The 21,218-nt window shown below is 41.8% G+C and overlaps 1 protein-coding gene across 1 annotated transcript in view; it reads right to left on the bottom strand.

Annotated features, from left to right (window-relative positions):
* The window catches only part of osgin2 (oxidative stress induced growth inhibitor family member 2), a 63,061-nt gene that overhangs the window by 15,380 nt on the left and 26,463 nt on the right, over positions 1–21,218 (bottom strand). The window contains exons 4-5 of the mRNA XM_028817148.2: positions 16,346–16,537; positions 13,822–13,913 (exon numbers count right to left, since the gene is read on the bottom strand). Of these exons, the coding sequence (XP_028672981.1) occupies positions 13,822–13,913; positions 16,346–16,537 (284 nt within the window). The remainder of the gene's footprint in view (positions 1–13,821; positions 13,914–16,345; positions 16,538–21,218) is intronic.

Here is a 21,218-nt window from a genome sequence, read left to right as displayed (position 1 = left end):
GGAGGTCACATGTGCGCCTCACGCTGGTTCCGATCCCGGAAGCGGGCGGACACCAGCTGAGGCGGATGGGAATCGATGAATGATGATGCATGCAGACTGCAGGATCAAGGAAGGGACCGTCACCATACACTACACTGTACCAGTTAGAGTCCAGTCCCCTGACTCCAGTGAGCGGTGCGGGCGGGGGGGGGAATGGAGCATTGCAGCCAGCAGGAATGATCATGGAAGCAGGTACGGTACTACTACTACCACGTCTGTACCAGGGCAGCAGCAGCGCCTGACTCCAGTGAGCGGTGCGGGCGGGGGCGGGAATGGAGCATTGCAGCCAGCAGGAATGATCATGGAAGCAGGTATGGTACTACTACTACCACAGGGCAGCAGCAGCGCCTGACTCCAGTGAGCGGGGCGGGCGGCCGCGGCGGGAATGGAGCACAGAGCCGGGCAAGTTGAAAATTTTTTTTTTACAGCACATGTTTAGGCTATATTCGGACCATAAGACGCAGGGACTTTTTCCCCCCAATTCTGGGGGGAAAAAAGTGCGTCTTATGGTCCGAAAAATACGGTATTTACTTTTGCACTGTATCATTATAATCGCTCCTGTTATTAGTATTATAATTAACCCTGATCTTTTCTTGAGATCACATTTAATAGCCTTAAATGTTTTCTTTGGTCTGTCTTAATTAAAATGGAGTAGACAGAAAATAAAGGTTTATCCCTGTACTTTACCATGATATAGGTAAGCACATTTGAGAAAGAAAATGTGAAATCCTTAAATCACAGATGTCATTATTCGATCAAGTATTAAAATCTGCAGTGCTTCAAAAGCTCGACACAGTGTCGAAACCTGAGTATCGAGCGGCCCATCACTACCTGTGAGTCACGTAGAGTTTTCATTGTTGTTTGCGATTCTGGCCGCTTTTCACGTACTGAGTTGTTCCGGAGTCACAGTTGAGAAACAGTTTTTTAATGTCTTTTAAAAACAGGGGAAAAATGAACATGTGGCCCAGTGCATTCTTTAACTGCCTTGTGGCGCTGTAGTAGTACGGCTGCTTTGCAGTAAGGAGACAGTGGAAGATTGTGGGTTCGCTTCCCGGTTCCTCCCTGTGTGGATAGCAAATTATCCGCGACAAACAAACTGTTTTACACGCTGCATACCAACCCGCCGCATTTTCAATGTTTTTTAAGCAGAGGGAAAAAAATGAACATTTGCAAAATCCGTAACGCTGCTTTTAGTAAGTACAATGCACACGCGTTTAATTTGTCAGCCATTTTTTGCCAGCGGTCTTTTCTGGTTTGGGCCGCTTTTGCAGTGTTACCTCTTGTGTATATTATATCTTGAAATCCTTCGAGTTGCTAATTAACTAACTAACACCCACCCACCCAGCTTGTGTGAAAAAAATGCGCCCGTTCTTTCATCATTTTGTTGCAGCAATATACATTGTGTTTTCACTCAGCGCGGAGGCGCGCATTCATCTTGGATTATTACATCCTGCTAATCTGCTACACGACTGCGTTTGAAAAACCGATTTATCCCGGATGAGTTTCAATCATCACACTCACAGTGTAGCGAGGGGCGTGGAAGTGTGGCTGAAACGGTTTCCGGGTAGACTCGTGCTTCGGGCATTTCTCCCCTGTGCAGTGTGTGAACGAGTGAGGAGAGAGAGAGAAAGCCGGTACGTTAGAGTGAGCGAGAGCAGGCTCGAAGGCAATGTGTTCCTGTGGTATAGCGGGTCCATAGCTCCCCTTCAAAAGGCCCTTTTTAATCAGGCAACTGACAGTAGTGGAGTCAGGCACAGAGAAGGTCAGCTGCAGAGATAGCGTCTCGACTGTTGCAGGGCCTGAAGCAGGTGAGGACCTAATGAAAAAGAGGCACAGGGCTTACTGGTTTTTAAAGACTGCTTCCTTCATTGTGTTTTAACTTCAGTTTTAAAGGATTGCGCGGCTCTCTCTTGCGCTGCCTGTGTGTGCGTCTGTCTCTCTGTGGCGCTGTCTCTGTGTGTGTGCGTGGCTCTCTCTCTCGCGCGCTGCCTGTGTGTGCCTCTGTCTCTCTCTGGCGCTGCCTCTGTGTGTGTGTGCCTCTGTCTCTCTGGCGCTGCCTGTGTGTGCACGGGTCTCTCTCTCGCGCTGCCTGTGTGTGCCTCTGTCTCTCTCTGGCGCTGCCTGTGTGTGAACCAAGGTTCCACTGAGGTTGACTAATGAAAAGTCAACGTGGCTCAGAGCTGCAAGTGGACTGTGGCACAGACAAACAGAAATGACGGCATGTTTTCCGAGGCGTCGCGTCTGAGTTGGTGGGTGTGGCTGTGATTTTTTCGTCGTATCCAATGGTCTAAGAGTTGGTGGGCGTGGCTCCTTCCTGCATGCGCCATTGGCGTCTTACTTGTCGGCGGTTTAGTGAATCCACACCCCTTCCGCCGTGCTTTCCATGGGTGGCTACTTGTCTCCCGGCTTAGTGAATTATATATATAGATTGTGAAGGGGTAGAACATGTTTTAAAGGACTGTACAGTAGAAAAGTTGTAACTAGTAATCTGTGAAATCTTTTCATCCGTTTTTCATATTCTGTGTGCTGATGGTGCATGAGGGATTTAAATCATACATAAAAAAATGTCTTGGGAAATAAAACCCATTAAAATATAAAAGAAAGAGGCATGCTGTACAATAATTTATGAATAACTGTTTAACATAGAGAATGTTACCATTAATAATTATTATTACAATCGGATTATGTTTGTACGTATTATATAAATGTAAAGGACAAAACTGTCCTCATTTCCCAAGCAATCATAAGCCTGAACATTTTTTTGATTTCATGCACATTTCTGTATTCATAGTTAAGTATTTACTGCAGGTAAGATCAAAACCCAAAATAGTCATGTTTGTACGTATTATATAAATGTAAAGGACAAAACTGTCCTCATTTCCCAAGCAATCATAAGCCTGAACATTTTTTTGATTTCATGCACATTTCTGTATTCATAGTTAAGTATTTACTGCAGGTAAGATCAAAACCCAAAATAGTCCATAATGTAATCAATAGCAGGCTTAGGAGTCAGGTAAGGGACTTTGTTTCTTGGTGTAAAAAGAATTCTCTGCCAACTTAACATCAGTGAAACCAAGGAACTGGTTATTAACTTTCGCCACACCAAAGAGCCTCTAAGCCCGGTCACTATTCAGAGAGTGAATATGGAGGTGGTGTACTGCTACAAGTACTTGGGGCTCCACATCAATCAGAGCGTTTGCGTGCACACACATAATCAGGTTCAAGTGAATAACCCAGTTAAGGTAGAAACCTGGTTACTTAATAATCTTTGTTTACATGTCCAAGTAATCTGGGGTTTTCCTTTGTCAATATGCACTCACATCATTATACTGCATGAGAATGAGTTAAACGCCACCATCAGCCACCATGAATTCAAAAATTACGATGATGCCTGTGATAATTTTCCTGTGTTTTATAAATCTGTCTAGTCAATTTGATGTTTTATGTATATGATTCTGTTACAAGATTGTACGTGGCACACTCTTTTCTGCTTGGCTGGGTGAAGGTAATCTGACTGCATAACATGCGTTACTTGTAGCATGTTACCAACTGCTCTTGAGATTGTTTTGATGAATTTAGCACTACATGCTGAGTTTATCAAGATAAATATAGCAACTTCTGAATTACTGAAACTATTTCAGCCAGGAGAAGGAATAATGCGATCGCCCGAATACAGTGGAACCTCGGGTCACGAATGTCTTGGAACACGTACAAATCGGGTTACGACCAAAAAGTTCGCCAAATTTTTGCATCTGTTCACAACCACACACTCGGGTGATGAACAAGCCAGTTTCCCTTCTGGTTCGTATGTGCCGATGATTTCCGCACGTGTTCAGTCTTCTTCTGTGCATTCGCCGTGAATTCTTTGTGCTCTATTTCGTTTCCCTTTTGGTTCGTACACGCCGGTGATTTATGCACGTGTTCAGTCTCTCCTTGTACAATACATTGTTCTCGGTCAGTCGTGCATCTCGCAGAGGGACTTTGTGGTATAGCAGGTCCACAGCTCATGTCAAGAGGCCAGTTTTAAATAAATAATCGCAGCGTTTGCAGCTTAGCAAGGGGGCGTGGTGGTTTAGTGGCTGAAGCAGTTCCAGGGGAATTCGTGGTGGCGGCATTTCTCAGCTAAGTGCACAGGTGGGAAACCGTCCACATCTGTAATTGGTCCCGGGGCTGCTGATTGCTACAGCTGCCACATCCTCTTCATAAATAGAAGCGCGAGGCGGCTAAAGGGAGGAAAAAGAAAAGAAAGAAGGAGGTTGCAGAGTGAGGAAGTAAACAGGAAGCAGTGTGGAAAGAACTGGTGTGAGCGAGTGCATGCTCGCAGGCAGGCAGCTGGACAGTGAGCCCAAGCAGGGGTGTTTGGCCGACACTCGGTGGGGCAGAAGGAAGTGGTCGCTCCAGCTGAGCGATCAAGGAGCTGGAGTGACCAGAAGAAGGACAGCTGGCCACGTAAGGCCGAGAAGGCAGCGGAAGTCGTGAGGTTTGGGCGGTGAATTCCCTGACGTGGGCGTCCTGGTTGCCAGGGAAGCCAAGTCTCCGTCTGGAGAGTGCGCGACCAAAGCCAGGGATCGGGAGGCCTCCAGACCAGAAGGAAGAAGGAAGGACAGCTGCAGGTAGAGTGGCTCCCTTGTTGCAAAGCCTGGATAGGGAGAAGCAAGGGGGTCACCAGTTAAAGGAAGCACCAGGCTTGTTTTTAAAGAGACTGCTTCCAGCATTGTTTTAACCTCGTATTTAATGAAGACTTTTTTCTATTGGATTTTAACCTCCACTTCACTTCTGTTTTTATGGGATTCTTTATTGAAGGATTCTGAAAGCACTGCACTTTATTTAATTTGGACTTTGTTTTTGATTGTTGTTTTGTTGATTTTCATAAAAGCACTTGGCACTTTTTGCACCATCCCCTTGCTCCATTGTAGTGCCTCACTGTCGTGCTCATTGGTAACATTACCGATGTTGACGGGTTTAAGGGCTCCCGGAAGCGAGATGGGAGTATGCAGCAAACCCGCATCGTCACAGACTTTACCTCAAAACTGTAATCTCCTCTCTACCCAGTTCCTCCTCACTTCCTTCATGCCAGAACTCAACTCATGCAAGGTTAGTTTTCTTGGTTATTTATGATTAGTTTTTGTATAAATTAAGGATTTTTCAAATGTTCATTTTTTTCCTCTGTGCTTTTAAAACTTATTAAAAAAAAAGTGTTTACAGCTAGCGGTTTGTCAGGCTATAACGTAAACTCTTGCAATGTTAGTTTTCTCTGTTCAAGGTTTTCTCAGTGTTATTCAATGTTTTTACATTTACTTTACTATTACACTGTGCATTCTATGGTATAATTAACTATTTTTTGTGCTTAAAAATCTTTAAAAAATATATATTTATATACTGTTCGTACGGTCCGGAACGGATTAATTGTATTTACATACAGTCTTATGGGGGAAATTACTTCGGGTCACGACCAAATCGGGTTGCAACCAGAGTTTTGGAACGAATTGTGGTTGTGACCCGATGTTCCACTGTATTTGCATCTGGACATGTATTTTGTGGATGCTTCTACATGGTTACTAAAAGCATGTGCAAAGCAAACACATGTGCAGGCTGACAAAGTGCAACAGATATGAACAGACTACAAAATCCTTAACGGAAACCTAGTTAAGGGTTTACATGGCCACATAATTGGATCATTCACAGAGAAATCTACCTCTGTTAATCAGGTTCCTCGGAGGCAAATAACCCAATTTCTGTAATCAGAATAAGGACTTGCATGACATTTTAGAAACCAGGTTTCTTTGAATAATTGGGTTAATGAAATGCATGTAAACCAGCTTGACAGGTTGAACTGGTGTCAGAACACAGTTGGACTTTGTAAGAATGAGCAGAGCAGGCTCTTCATCCTTAGGAGGCTGCGTTTCTTTAATGTGGGAAGTGACATCCTTCACATATTCTGAAACTCTGTGATCGCGAGTGTGATTTCCTATACTGTGGTGTGCTGGGCTAGTAACATCACTTCAAGAGAGGCCCACCGAATCAACAAGCTGATTAAACGGGCAGCCTCAGTTATAAGACACACTCTGGACCCCCTGGATATAGTAGCAAAGGAGAGAATTAAAACAAAACTGAGTGCCATTTTGAACAGTGCTGCACATCCTCTCTCTTGACACACAAACACTGTGGACTTTCAGACAAGAAACGCTACTGGGGTTCCTTTATACCAACAGCAGTACACCTGTAGAATGCCTAAGTGTGACTGTGACTGCCAAGTCAGAGGTTTTCTTGCTTTTTAGTCATTATTGTGTGTGTTCACGCCATCAGGTCAGGTTCAGGTTGGGGAGAAATCACTGGTACAGCACATTGCTGCAACCACCACACAATGAAACAGCTTGGGATCCTGGTTGGCAACCCCCAAGGCAGACATGCGGTCCCGTCCCACCCTCCAGAAATGACCGTCTGTCGGCTGCAGCCAGGTGTTACATGGGCGTCCTTTTGACCTGGTCCAGCCGCTCAGATCCTCAACAGTGAGAATCCTGCTAGCTGGATCACCCTCGGGGAATCGCGCCACATAGCCGTAGTGCCGTAACTGACACTCCCTCACAACGCAGCTAATGTTCCTCATTTGGGACTCCATGAGCAACCACTCATTCGACACAAACTCAAACTAGTGGTACCCAATGATTCTCTGAAGAGACACAGTACCAAAGGACTCCAGGCTTCGTCTCAGGTCACTGGATAGCGTCCATGTCTTGCAACCATGTAGCAAAACAGGAAGCCTCATGACTCTAAAGACTTGGACCTTCATCCTTTTGCAGAGATATCAGGAGTGCCACACACCCCTTTCCAGCGACCTTATAACCCCCATGCTATCCCAATCTGTCTACTGACATCATAGGAAGAGTCACCAGAGACCTCAATGTTACAGGTATGTAAACCTCTCGACAAGGTCAATACTATCTCCGCAGAGAGACACACTGCTACTAGCTGTGCCCAAGAGGTCATTAAAGGCCTGTTCACTCCATGGTCTTGTGTGAATATATATTTATTTATATATTTAATTACTTGAAGAGCTTCTATACAAAGCCAAATTTCCCCCTGGGGAAAAATAAAGTTCTAAGAAGTCAGTGTTACATCTCAATATATGTTCTTAGCACTTAAAAGGTAGTATGTGACACCAAATTAATGCGGGTGGCACTTTAGTTTATTTAAAAAGGTAACATTTTCTTAGAACTCTATTGTCTTGTAAAATGGCCTGTACTGTTATGTTTCTGTCCCCAAGCTACTAGACAGAAGCAGAAACTTTCCCTTTTGCAGCCTCGTGAATATTGTGCAGAGCAACAATATAATTTGACAAATAAATGATCTCTGAAAACACGCTCTTTTTAAGTGTACCCTACCATGTACTGATGCTCCATCCAGGGCTGATTCCTGCCATGCATCCAAGGCTACCAGGTTAGACTCCAGCCTTCTGCAACTCTGACCAGGATTAAGCAGGTTTGAGAATGTTATTATACTGTAAATTTTTGCAAATATGTCCAGTACTATATGGCTTTTCGTCCATGTCTTAGTTTAGGGGTTCTTCTGTAAGACAGGCTTACTTCCATGAAAAAGCTTCCTGAAATCAAGTATAGTTCTGGTACTGTTTATAGACAGATTATTGCACCTACCTCCCTCATATTACATGTTCACTTGTAGATAAAAGACAATGCATTTTGCACAAGCCCCCCTGCTTTACTTGTTCTCCAACCGGTATCTGAATGTTGGGTAATGTCCGTTCCTCAAAGCAAAAAAACACAAGCACACATCCAGTGGAGGTCCATGAGCTTTTTTCAGCTTTGGTGTTTATATAAGTGCCAACTTGTCAAGAAGACAGACCCTGCACATGTCCGTGTAACAAGGCTGAAGAAGCTGTGGGGCACCGTGTCATGGGTGGTGTCGTGAAAAGGAGTACTGAACCAGAAGGCCAAGAGTCTTCCGGCATGCTACAAAGCAGAAGACACTGGAGTTAAGACAGGTTCTTGACCCATCTTGGTCTTGAAGAGAAGAAAAGATCTCTTATACATTTCGACAATGGTTTTCAAACTGGGGAACGTGCCAGTCGTGGTAAGATTGATGTTCTTAAACAAATATGCTTGTTTCATTTCAATTTTAAAGATTGGCTTTAACATAGTTGTTATTATACAATAAGGAACAAAGACGAATGTTAACTATTATTAATAAAAAATAAACATTTCTAGCATTTTATATTAGTGTTTATTATCAATATCGTACAGCTCTTGTTTTGGATAAAGTCGCCAACGTTCATGAAGCTTCAGCCTTCCTTAAAAATAAATACAGGAATAGCATGAAATGAGAACTGTGCTGAAAGTTATCAATCCTGGAACTCCTCATTAGGTCTTCATATTCACTTTTGCAAATTCTGTTCCTGTTTATTGACCTTAAGTCGTGTGTAGCTTGTGAGCTGTTTTTTGATCTGAACTCACCTTTAATTCCTTTATCATTGCTGAACATTAACAAGTAAGGAAATTTCAGGCTTTGTACTTTTTATTTCATAACAAATCATACTACTGTTCTGATTTTAAAAATAATCCATTAATAAATTAATTTGGCAAAATAGGAAAAATGAAAAGACACACACCCACACTAAAAAATATCTGCTATTCCTTGTTTAAAATCCCATTCAGTATGTGGGTTGTGGGTGAAGGCGTTAAAGAAATATCAACTTTAGCTGTGCCAAGAAAGAATTCAATGCTTAACTATTTAAGACCAAAAAATGGTGGTACTGCAAAACATTTCAGTTCCTGGATGTGGTACACAGTTTTTAGAAGGCCTCTTTTATAAAGCTGTCATCCAATTTTGAAAAAATATCTTGCCCAGTCCGTGTTCTGTTGTGAATTCCTGTCAATGCCCCATATCTGCCATATTTTCCTGCTCATCACCTTACTTGTTCAGAGAAGGTTTTTAATTTCCTATTACTCTTAAGGTTTAGGATGAACTTGTCTGCCATTGTTTGAAGTGTACCTTTAAATGTACCCTGCTGCTTCTCAATCCTCTCCATGCCTAGAAGTTTATTCTGGTTAGCTTCTTTACGGAAAAATCATCCTAAATGATTGAAATCCGGGTAAGCTTGGTCAGGCCTAGCGTGCAATTTCTCTGTCACGCCAGGAAAGTATGCTGTATGTAGCTGACGTGATATAACGCAACACAGACTGAGGGTAGAACTGTTTGCGGAAGTTCAAAAACATTACAAAGCGCTTCATGTATCTTTTGTTTATGGGAATCGACTCACATCTGCAAATGTACTATACAATAATAAACAGTTTAATTCATGCTGTAAGTATCACCATTTCAAATTGGCAGAAATAAAGATGAAAAATGGAAACATTTAACAATTGGAAAAATCCTGATTGTGGAGGGATAAAAGTACAGAGCCAACTGAATGCATTATTCTAAAGAGGCAATGTGAAGAAATGGTGCATGAGCAGAAGAAAGGCAGGGCATCCCCTGTTATGATGCAGGCAAGCAAGAAAGCTACAAAACAAAATGACTAAAACAAGTAATGTCAAAAAGAGCTTAATGTGGACAGTCATTATAGTTACACAGGGTAACCGGTGATCACGCATCTCAGCATAATGGGAGACATACCCTGTACAAATTTGACAGACACAGCTAAAGCCTCAGAAAAAATAACACCTTAATATCAAAGTATCTTAAAATATCTATTAATAAGACATTGCCTGGTACAAAATGAATTAGTTGAATTTAAAGATATTACATAATGTAAAAAGTGTCATACTGCAGTTCACCTTAGAGCAGGGTTCTCCAACTCCGGTCCTGCAGCGCTACTGTGGCTGCAGGTTGTCATTCTCTTTTCTTAATTAGTGACCATTACTTGCCTCTAATTAACTCTTTTACCTTAATTTTAATTGACTTGCTATTTAAGACTCAGACCCCTTAAGTATTTCCTTCATTCCTTAATTAGCAGCCAAACAATAATAAGATACAAAATGAGCCAATGCATGATGAGCAACTTGTGTCCATCATACAATATCTGAAAATAAATAAAAGTGAAGGTCTCAGTAATGCTGATCTGCTCAGGTCCACACAACACTTTGACGATGCACTTAGAAAACAAGAAAATCAACAGTGTTGGAAATGTCTGCTTTGGCAGAATGAAAGTACTGACAAGCCATAGAACGGGTTTCATTAACAACAGGAATCGACTTAGCCAGTCATCTGTTGGCACACTATGCATCTTATTTCTGTTTGGGTGCCATTTAAGGAAAAATGAAGTGATTCAGAGGACCAATTCTTAAACAAGTCAATTAAAATGAAGGGAAAAGAGTTAATTAGGACTAAAAATTGGTCACCAATAAAGAAACAGCATGAAAACTTGCAGCCACAATAACCCTCCAGGACCGGAGATGGAGACCTTTGCCTTAGAGATACAAGCACCATCTCTGAGCTGATACTTCACATACTGGTTAAATTCTTTTAAATCTACATGAAATTACATTCTTTCAGATTTTGATGTAAACACATTAAATTCAATTCAGTTGCTATCAAAAATTTCTAAACACCTCCCCATGACCATTTTTCTTCATCTTAGCAGAGTTTAGTAAACTCCTCCCTGACATAGACGGACGTTAATAAAGTAATATTAATGAATGACATTAATACAGAAATTGTTAATGAAAATTTGCACATTTTCCCTCATGTCTGCCTGGAGTTGCCTCTCTGCTATTAAGTTTACCTCCCACAACTTGAAGAAGTGTGTGTTAGGCTAGCTGATAATTTTAAATTTGTAAAATGTGCGAGTGTGAGTGTCCTCTGCAATGCACTGGTGGTGAGCATCTAGCGTTTGTTTCTGTTACTTCCATTCACCTCCTGGTACACTCCCGCACCACTTCACTATGTAACAGTTAATGTATAGTGAGCATACTGGCACAAGAACGGCTGCCGTCACATCATCCAGATGAATGCTGCATGTTAGTGGTGGCTGAAGTGGCTCCCCTTTCTCTATGTAAAGCACTTTGAGAACTGAGAAAAGTGCTACATAAAAGTAAAGAATCATTATTATTTCCAGTCCATCACAGTACACAATCCTGCATAATCCTTCTTTATTACTCAAGCTTAATAATGTAGGATGAGAACTGGTGAAAAACCTATGTGAACAACAGGTCACAACTATAATTCAAGATCCTGGCATTCTGAAACAGCAACGCTAACTGGTTTACCACCACAGTGCCAACAAGTAAGTGTATGTTATAATGTGAATTACTACACCAGTTTATTTAATATAAAAATAAGCTAAAGTGACTAAACAAGCTTTTTATGGTGAGTGTGTCTTCTTCTGAAGTATTTTCACTCCACTTGAGTTCTGGCACATCACTCGATATTGAAGCAACCACTGCAACCCACCAGGACTGAGCTGAACTTTGATCTAAGGCAGTGTTTCTCAAAGTGGGTTCCACAAATCCTTAAACTGTAGGAAATCCTTGAGCCATCGCTTATAATGCCTGGTATCAGCTGTAGATCAATGAAAAGACTGAAGTTGACACAACGCTGAAGGCATTCTCTAGCTGCACTGATCTGAGCTCGCCAAACCAGAAAGCAGAAGTTCCACTGTCTGACACCTGTCTTTCTGTCTGTTGCTAAATGTCTCCGTTGTGTGAGACATGCTGTGCTGCAATCATCACCATGCATCTAGCTCTGTGCATTAATTAAACCAATCATATTCATATTTCTGTTTTTTTTTTATTTTGTTATCAATACGTGTAAACAACTCAAGTTAGACTTCTTTATTATTATTATTATTATTATTATAAGTGTTTATCAATACAAATACACAACTCACATTAGATTTCTTATTATTATTATTATTAAGTGCATATCTGGTTGTTTTCACAAGGTCAGATTTTTAGAAAGACTTTATGATGATCTGAGACCAGAAATGACTCTCTCCTCAAAAATGTGACCTTGTGCATTTCTTTAAAGATACACATTGGAACATGAAGTTATGTTACCTTGCAGACATACTTTGGCTTTTGAACAAGTTTAACTTATAACTTCAGGAAACACATAAAACAATAGTTAACAGTTAGAAAATAGAATACCCAAAGAAATAAAATGAAACTTTGGATACAAAGAATTGAAAACAATTTCTCAGATAACTTCAAAACTTAACTGACCAAATGAATGAGGTGATCAATCATTTACAAAATGTTACATTTGAAGACTGTTTTCCTGAAAGTCATGACTCGAGAGAAGTTTTTTTTTTTTTTGGGTTCATTTAATCTATCTATGAATGAAGAAGTTGGCTGATTTTTCCTCAAGAGGTTATATTAAATATTTCATTTCTAGTTTACTTCTTCATGCATTTTAGGGTCGTAACCTGATTTGGTCGTGACCCGAAGTAATTTCCCCCATAGGATTGTATGTAAATACAATGAATCCGTTCCAGACCGTATGAACTGTATGTAAATATATTTTTTTAAAGATTTTTAAGCACATAGTTAATTATACCATAGAATGCACAGCATAATAGTAAACTAAATGTAAAAACACTAAACAACACTGAGAAAACCTTGAACAACACAGAAAACTAACACTGCAATTGTTCACGCTATAGCGCTATGAACTGCTCGTTAAAAACACTTTTTTTAATGAGTTTTAAGCACAGGGGAAAAAATGAACATTTGAAAAATCCGTAATTTAATAAACCACCAAGAAAAGTAACATTGCAATAATGCACGCTACGAACCGATTGCTGTAAACAGAATTGAAATGGAGGTTAAAATCCAATAGAAAAAAGTCTTCATTAAATACAATGAGGTTAAAACAATGCTGGAATCAGTCTCTTTAAAAACAAGCCCGGTGCATTCTTTAACTGCCATCTCGGCCTTATGCGGCCAGCCACATGTCATGTTAGGGTCCTAGCTTGACCTTTTTCCCCATTATATTATTAGGACCTTAACAGAATGCCTCAAACCCCATGTTTTTTGTACTGTCAGGTACTGTAGTTCACCATTTTCTCCCATATCAGGTGTGGAGAAGCAGGTTACCCATTTACTCATTAGAGATAATATTGGAGATAGTAATTTTTTTCATAACGAGAGCTACAGAAAATGAAACAGAATGTGGCATTACAAACCATACAGCCTGATAGTGCTAGATGTGGACTGTAGATACACCAATTCTTTTCTTAGCTAACTCATTGTATCCATAGGGCCAAGCAGCCTGCTTGTCTCAATATGGCTGCTTACAGAGAGTTGACAAAATGGGAGAGAGACAGTTTCTGTGTTACCTCTGTCTTTATCCTAAGATACGTTAATGCCCTACTTCATACCAATCCTCTTCAGGCACATCTCAGTCCCCCTGTCCTGTCTTCATTCTAGCTCAGGTTTTCCTCTTGGAGGTGGAAGGGGTGTCATAAATTGTACTTACCTATCCATTCTATTCTAGGCCTGTTAGTGGCCTTTCACTGTATTCCTTCAGGCCAGATGACCAGAATTTCTTAGATTCTATCTATACTAGTTTTAACCTGCAGTAAGTACAACAATTGGTTCTAAACTGCTATTTTTAAGTACATATTTTTATCATAATATTATCACTACGTACTTATCTCACACTTGAATACAAGAAGCAATTTAATTTTGGGAAATACTGGTGTGGCTTGTGATATCAGTCTACAATCAATACTGATCCACAATGACTGAATAATAGTTAGGCTATTTCAGGATCTCTCACATCTGTGAATACTCGTTTTTTGGCTAATGTCAAATATTTTAAGCTTACCTTCGTTTATTCGTTGACAGATCTCTATAGTTGACGCCAGGGAGTTCCATCCAGAGACCCAGGCTTATTGTTAGCATTGACCCCTCCATGGCCTACAGAGGAGATTGTGAAGTTATTCCACTATTCACATATCTGTATACTGTAATTATTACTGATAGAACAAGTGAGTATAATAATTCTAATTACCAATTATTCCTGGGAAATAATACCTGAATCTGATATAGATTTATTAAGAATATTACAAAAAAAAAATACATGAAGTATAGACAGCAACGATAACACCTTCAGCAGTATATCAGTGTAGAGCCAGTTATAAAGGATCAGATTATTGATTTTTACATGAAACGGAGGAGGAGGACTGACCAATAAAAGCTCTCAAATAAGAGTGCTCGGAAGAGTGATAATTATAAAGCTACATGAAAATGTGCAGTAATGCTTTCAAATGGCTAGACAACATAATCGGACGTGTACTACTCTCAGTGTAAAGGTGGAGTTGGAGAATATTTTTAAAGCTACATATTTAAGTAGAAAAAAAGCAGACATTTAAACTTAACCGGCTAAACGGTCACTGCATATGATCATGGCATTTGGCGTATGCCAAGACTTTGGGCAGCAGCATTTCATTTCTCTTGTAGGCTGTTCATTTTTTCTTACAGAAACAGAATATCTGGAATTTACCTAAGAAAATATTGAAAATTGTAAGAAAATATTCATTACACTGAAATAGTCTTTCAACTGTGTAAATCAAAGTTAAAGTACAAAAAACATCTTTTCAAATGCAAAGGACAGTAATAGCTGTGAATGACTGTCACAGCCCATTCAGTCCTTCCATAAAGAAGATTAAAAACTATGTTTTATTTTATTATTTTTTTTGAGAGAAAGATAGAGACTTCTTTCAAAGAGCAGATAGAGAGAGTAGTCAAGACAACCAGGGTTCACTTACTAAAAGCAGAGATTGCTACCAAATTGGGCTGCAATTGAGGACAAACCACGAATCAAAACCAAAAGCAGAAATCCTGAAAAGAAACTGCCTGGGAAACTAATTTTCTCATGGTAGTTAAAAAGGGTCTCTTTTTTTGTAAGAGGAAAGTGAAGACAATCACAGAGTACATGACTCACCCTCAGATATGATGGCTGCCAAAACCACATGACCTTGCCCTCTAATGGCCATTGCATGCACACATACAAGCCACACCCCTAGCAACAAGCTATCTCATAGCAACCATTTTTAAAATGGTGACTGTAGTGTCAGTTCTACACAGAAAGTGGGGGCTCAGTGAGGATGAGAGAGAGTTTGGCTGACATCAGAAGGAAGCACTTCACTTGCAGTGCTTCATGTAGTCACTTGAGCATTGGAGATCTCCTATTGCTCAATCTAAAGAGGAGCTGCTTTCCAGGTCTTTGCAGACCATATGTCAGGGGTTCACAGCTGGCCACCACCAGTTATCACAGTGCAAATGTCTGGACTGGAACGGATTAACATATAATTCCACAATAAAGCACTTGGCTTACTGAGCAGGATTTGCACTGTGGACGGATGGAGTGTATTGGCAGTGTAGGCAGAATGAAGGGGCAGAGGGAGAGAGAGACGCCACTAGGAAGTGCTCCACTTGCAGTGCTTACAGGCAGTCCCCTGCACACCTCAGCATTGTATGTCTCCATTTGTTCGGTGTAAATAGGAGCCACTTCCTGAGGTCTTTGTAATCTCCACAGTTGGCCACTGCCAGTTACCACAGTGCAAATGACTAAAACTGGGTTGGATCTTAGTGTGATTCCACAATGAAATGCTTGACATGTTTGGAATTTTGGTGTGATTATACAAAAAATTACTTGGCAAAATCGGCAGGATTTGTACTGTTGACAGATGGAGTATATTGGCAGCATTGGGTGGAATATAGGGGCTGAGTGAGAGAGAGTTCAGCTGACATTGCCAGAATGTGCTCTGCTTGTAGTCACCTGTGTGCCCAAGCATAAGAGTTCTCCTATTGCTCAGCATAACATGGAACAGCTTTCCAAGGCCTTTCCAATCTAGACATCACAGGTTTGCATCTGACTACTGGTAGTTCTCACAGTGTAAATGTCCAAAATGGGATGCATTGTGGTCAGATTCCATGGCAAGATAGTGACACCTGGTGGCACCAATATACGACTTCTTATGAGTAAAAAAATAAATAAATAATAAAATATAAAAAATAAAGACAAAAAGAACAAAATGTCAAAATATAAACTTAATCATGACTTTAGCAACTAGCAAGCGTAATTCCTTATTTGCCTAATCTGTTTTAAATGTTATTTTCCATCCATATGTTGAACCCGCTTTACACAATTTTAAAGCTGCATGAAGAACAGGACAAGACACATTGGACACAATACACAAATGTTTTATTAAATTCAGTTTTATAACACAGGAATGAAAACATTTCAAAGGATGAGGTCCGTACAGTGGGTACCGGTAAATGTCCAGCAAAGAGCAAGTAATGAGACTTGAACCCATTCAGAAGTAACCAAATATTTTAAAACTCACATGCCAGGCTCCTCCAGGGCTTCCTTTTCCCAGCACTATATGTGGGATGTGATGTTGAGTCTCCATTCTCCACTGAATGACAGAAGGATACTCGTAGCCAAGATCAGCATTTGGGTGTAGCAAAGTATCAAACAACACAGCCACAGGGTTAGATGATCTCCCTTCTAAGCCTTCGCTGAGGTATTCTAAATCCTGGATCAGATATGGACGAACAGTTAACTTTGAGTGTATCATGTACTGTTATCCTCAATATCTGTTAAAAAAGTAATAATATAATACTGTACAAGGTACAACAGTTACATATGTGGTAGTCATGCTTCCCAGCTTCGTGCCTTTCACCAATGTTGGTTGGAGGGGCTCTGGCTGCCTGTGAACCTCAGATGATATTAAGTAGGTTTATAGTTTTATACTGTAGTACTGAAGAAGTTAAATGCTTTTCTGCTTTTGCCCTTCTACTATAAAGAGGTTCTTGCTGTCAGAATTCATGAAACCTCGTTCAGCTTTTAGATGGAGTGATCCTTTTAGACTTCACATTTTTAAAGACATGGGACATGGTAGTTAGCGCTGCTGAATCACTGTGTTCTGGGTTCAAATTCCACACCTGTTTGCTGTCTGCGGAGTTTGGATGTTTGCATTTGCCCGAGGCTCCATTATTGACTTACAGTTTGTGTTCTCAAGTTTTTCTGTATTTCAGTGAATTACTGGAGTTTTGTTTTTGTACCATATAATATTACTTTCATCTTGCACTTTTCTGTTTACAACTTTTGACTGATTCAAGATTTTGATTTTGTGCCTGCATATAATATTTTTGCAGGACACCCCTTCCTGCGCTACGCGCCAGCTACTTCACGTCTCTGCCACTCGCGTATGTAGATTTCACGTTCACCAAACAACAAATCTTTTAATTCTCGCAGATATGCCTCTTCATTAGGAAGAAACACTACTTCTCCCTGATGGCAACATGAATTAGACGATCTACAAGTCTCCAACCTAAAGTTTAAATCCAAACAATATATTCAATCTCTTTTCACTGTTCCGTTATTTCATCGAGTAATAATTTCCATTTGTTTGCACTAATGTGATCTTTACTATCATTTTTTTTGAGACTTTCGAATTTTAGTACTTTCATTATCTCTAACCTGCTCTGCATGTGTATTGCAGCAATGTTTTTGAACCTCTTTACGATGTTCTACTTTGTCTTCTACTCTTTGTCATTTATTTCGGGCCCCAGTTAAATCTCTTGGCACAAAGTCTCGCCTCGCAGGACTTGAAAGTATCTCTCTGAAAAAGTTACATCTCGTCCCAGGATTTTTTCATATATAAAAATATATATATATATAAAATAGAGAGATAGATATATATAATATTTTATTCACAACAATTGTAAACCAAAAAACATTTTGGAGATATCCAGGCATCAGGGTGCCCATGATGGCAAGTAAGTGCCTTTTTCACCAATACATTGGCACCTACCCCATGCACAATGAAATGATTGTTTCCAGGAGCTGAAGTGACCATGGGGGACTCCCACTCCGTTCTCAATTAAATGAAGTAGACTCCCAAGTGCTGAAATGACCAAGGGGGACCAAACTTGACAAAACGATTGCGTCTTCAAATACCAAACACAAGAGTGGGAAATGCTACTGAGGGTCTGTGTGCTGCACTGTGTGGCAGGAGGCCGGGTGCGGCCCTCAATCAGCCGCCTATTTAACGAGCCGCCGCCCTGCAATTAAGGCTGGAGTCAGGTGAGGAGGTGGACGAGGTCAGAGGAGGCAGCAAGGAGAGGCCCTGAGTGTGTGTGCAGTGAAGAGATGGCTTGGAGGAGAAGCCAGGACTTTGGGAGACTGTTGGGGTTTGTTGGTGGCGGTGCACTTAGTGACTTGTAAATAATAAGAGTGTAAATAAACGTGTGGTGATGGACTGCAACGTGTCTGCCTGTCTGTGTCCGGGCTGTTCCCTTCTACAGTGGCGTAGACGGCAGGATGCTGCACCTGGCACAAGGTGCGGACCTGCATATAGTAAATTGTCTGTGGAAGGCCCGGCACAGCAGGCGAACTCACCCACGTGCCGCAGGGGCGGCGTGCACCGAACCCCGCAGAGAAATGTGGAGTCGCGGACCATGAGCGGTCTGCTTTCAGACTTTGTGTTTCAGGGGCAGCTCAAGAACGCGGCGGCAGCAGGTGGAGGTGCCGTCGAGGACGGGCTGCAGCTTCAGCAGCCGCGGAGCTGCCCAGAGAATCGCTCTCCTGGGAGAGAGGAGAGCGAGATGGCCGACCGGAAGTCCCTCCTCCTAACAGGCACGGGATTGGACAACGTGTCCTGCTCTCTCGCCAGTGATTGGTCGGAGGCGAGGGCTGGGAATGTCCGTCCCGTGCAGCGAAGCAACCCGAGTGGGCAGCAAGGAAGTGCCCATAGAGAGCAGTCGGTGAGTCACGCTACTGGTAAGGTAAGCCCACCGCCGTCTGCTTCTCTGTCCTTCGCAGCGATTTTACAGGAGCTGCAAAAACAGCTGCGCCTTGTGCTGTCGCTGCCGGCCGAGCGATGTGCCCTCCGGGCGGAGACGCTGGACTCGGGAGGGATGGCAGTGGCGTCGGATCGAGAGCCGCAGGCAAAAGAGGATCGGCGCACTGCAGGAGCTCCTGGACAGAGAGGCACAGCGGGGAAGGTAAGGGAGACCGACCCCGTTAAGCTCCGGACGCCAGCGAGGCTGGGTCTGCCCTCTTACAATGGGCAGATCCGAACCGCTGTGGCGTCACAAAGTAAACGGAGGAAGCGGCTTGGGGAAGCCAGTTCCTCCGATAAGCGAGAACATGCTGCTGGGTGCGCGTGTCCCGCAAAGGGCCGTCCTCTGCGGAGGCAGAGGAGAATCCCGCAGCTGGAGAGGTCGAAACAGAGCGTGATCCCACTGGTGATTCCGTGGCGGGGAGCACGGACTGCTCGGGTTGGGAAGCCGAAAAAGGGAGCATCCGGGCGCCGATCGGGGCCGAGAGCGTTGGCCCAGCGGAGGACGAGCCGAGGGGCTGCGTCAGGGCAACGCCTCCGCCCTTGTTTTTCTTTTGTGTTTACAGGATTGGGCCCTAGGCTACAGTGTGTCGGCTTGCCGCCGAGGGGTTCCCGTCCTCCCGGAATGGTTCGCTGGTCCCAGGAGGTCTCAGCTAGCGGGGGAGTCATGTGGCAGGTGGCCGGGTGCGGCCCTCAATCAGCCGCCTATTTAACGAGACGCCGCCCTGCAATCAAGGCTGGAGTCGGGTGAGGAGGTGGACGAGGTCAGAGGAGGCGGCAAGGAGAGGCCTTGAGTGTGTGTGCAGTGAAGAGATGGCTTGGAGGAGAAGCCAGGACTTTGGGAGACTGTTGGGGTTTGTTGGTGGCGGTGCACTTAGTGACTTGTAAATAATAAGAGTGTAAATAAACGTGTGGTGATGGACTGCAACATGTCTGCCTGTCTGTGTCCGGGCTGTTCCCTTCTACAACTGTTAAAAGTATGATGAACTCTCTTTTAAGGAGTTAATTCACCTAGGGGCCTGTGGGGATCTTAATCTAGGCTAACCAGGCATGCTGATGTGTGATTTGATTGATCATTTGCACTGCTATCTAAGAAAGATCAAATACTACTCCAATAGACACTGCACGGCCCAAACTGTCTTGCTGAAAGGACATACTGACCCAGATCAGGAGGGTTTACACTACAGTCCTATCCTAAAGAAAGGCTGCCAATTTTGCATTATAAATACAAAAACTGCGTTTTACTCTGTTTCCATATGTTTTTTGGAAATATTTAACTACAGATTTTGCCTTGCCTATTTCTGTTCAATGAAGTATTTCCTCAAACCATACTTAGCTTCTGACAATGTTACCATGACCACCAGCTAGTCAGCTCCTATTATAAAATTTGGATTTAAACTGTATGCTTCAACCAGCTCTTCTTATCTTTCCATGCTAGCATAAGCCATCCAAACTTAAATCCCATGACCACAACTGAAAAGAAAGAGTGAGTAAAATACAGAGAAAAAGTAAGGAACCCTCACCCAAATGAGTCCAGGCAGTTGTTTATGTTATACTTATAAACTGGTAATTAAATAATGAATAATAGTTATGAAAAAGATTAGGGTTTATTTTTTATCTGAGGTTCATCAAATGTGATATGTACAGTAGCTAAGAATTCTAACAGATTGTATTCCAACTATGCAGAGAGCACATTTATGTAATGCAGCAGAATGTACTGCATAATTTCACTGAAGATGTCAAACAACTATTATCTTTTTTTTTTTTGTAAATACACATATAGTATGAGACGTCCTAGCCTAGCAAGCTGTACTGCCTGAAGATCACCAAAAATAAAACATGTCATGGCAGCTGTCATCTAATCTGATGTCAAAAACAAGGCTCTTGTTTCAGAGAACTTTAAGAAAAGATTTGGTGTGATTAGTTTTGAGTTAAAAATTCCTTCCTTTCAAATATTAGAAAAACTCTAGCTTAGTGTATAAAACCTAATCAGTTAATAATGATACTTTATGTCAGTCTGTTTCTTTTTGAGCCAGTGCACTCACCTGCTGTCTTTCTTCTAAGAATTCAAGGCCATCTTGGAAAAATATTGATAGCACAACAGTTACTGAATGTCAGGATAATAAAATGTCTAGGATTATTGTTTACAATTCAAAACAATAGGGGCGATGACTATAGGAAAATAATGTGGCATGAAATGGTTTAGTAAATGAGTTAAAAGATGCACTGCCATTTGATGATTTAGAAAAAAGTAAGCAACGAGCTAAAGTGAAAACTTTGAATTGCTGATACTCATTTTCATTTTCAGACTGCAGTATGTCCTTTGAATAGTATGAAACCAATTTAGAAACTGGGCTTGTTCACTTTTTCT

This window comes from Erpetoichthys calabaricus, chromosome 13, assembly GCF_900747795.2.
Source record: "Erpetoichthys calabaricus chromosome 13, fErpCal1.3, whole genome shotgun sequence".
Taxonomy (NCBI): domain Eukaryota; kingdom Metazoa; phylum Chordata; class Cladistia; order Polypteriformes; family Polypteridae; genus Erpetoichthys; species Erpetoichthys calabaricus.
Note: the sequence above shows the minus strand (reverse complement) of the source record. Positions and strands in the feature narration are given on the sequence as shown.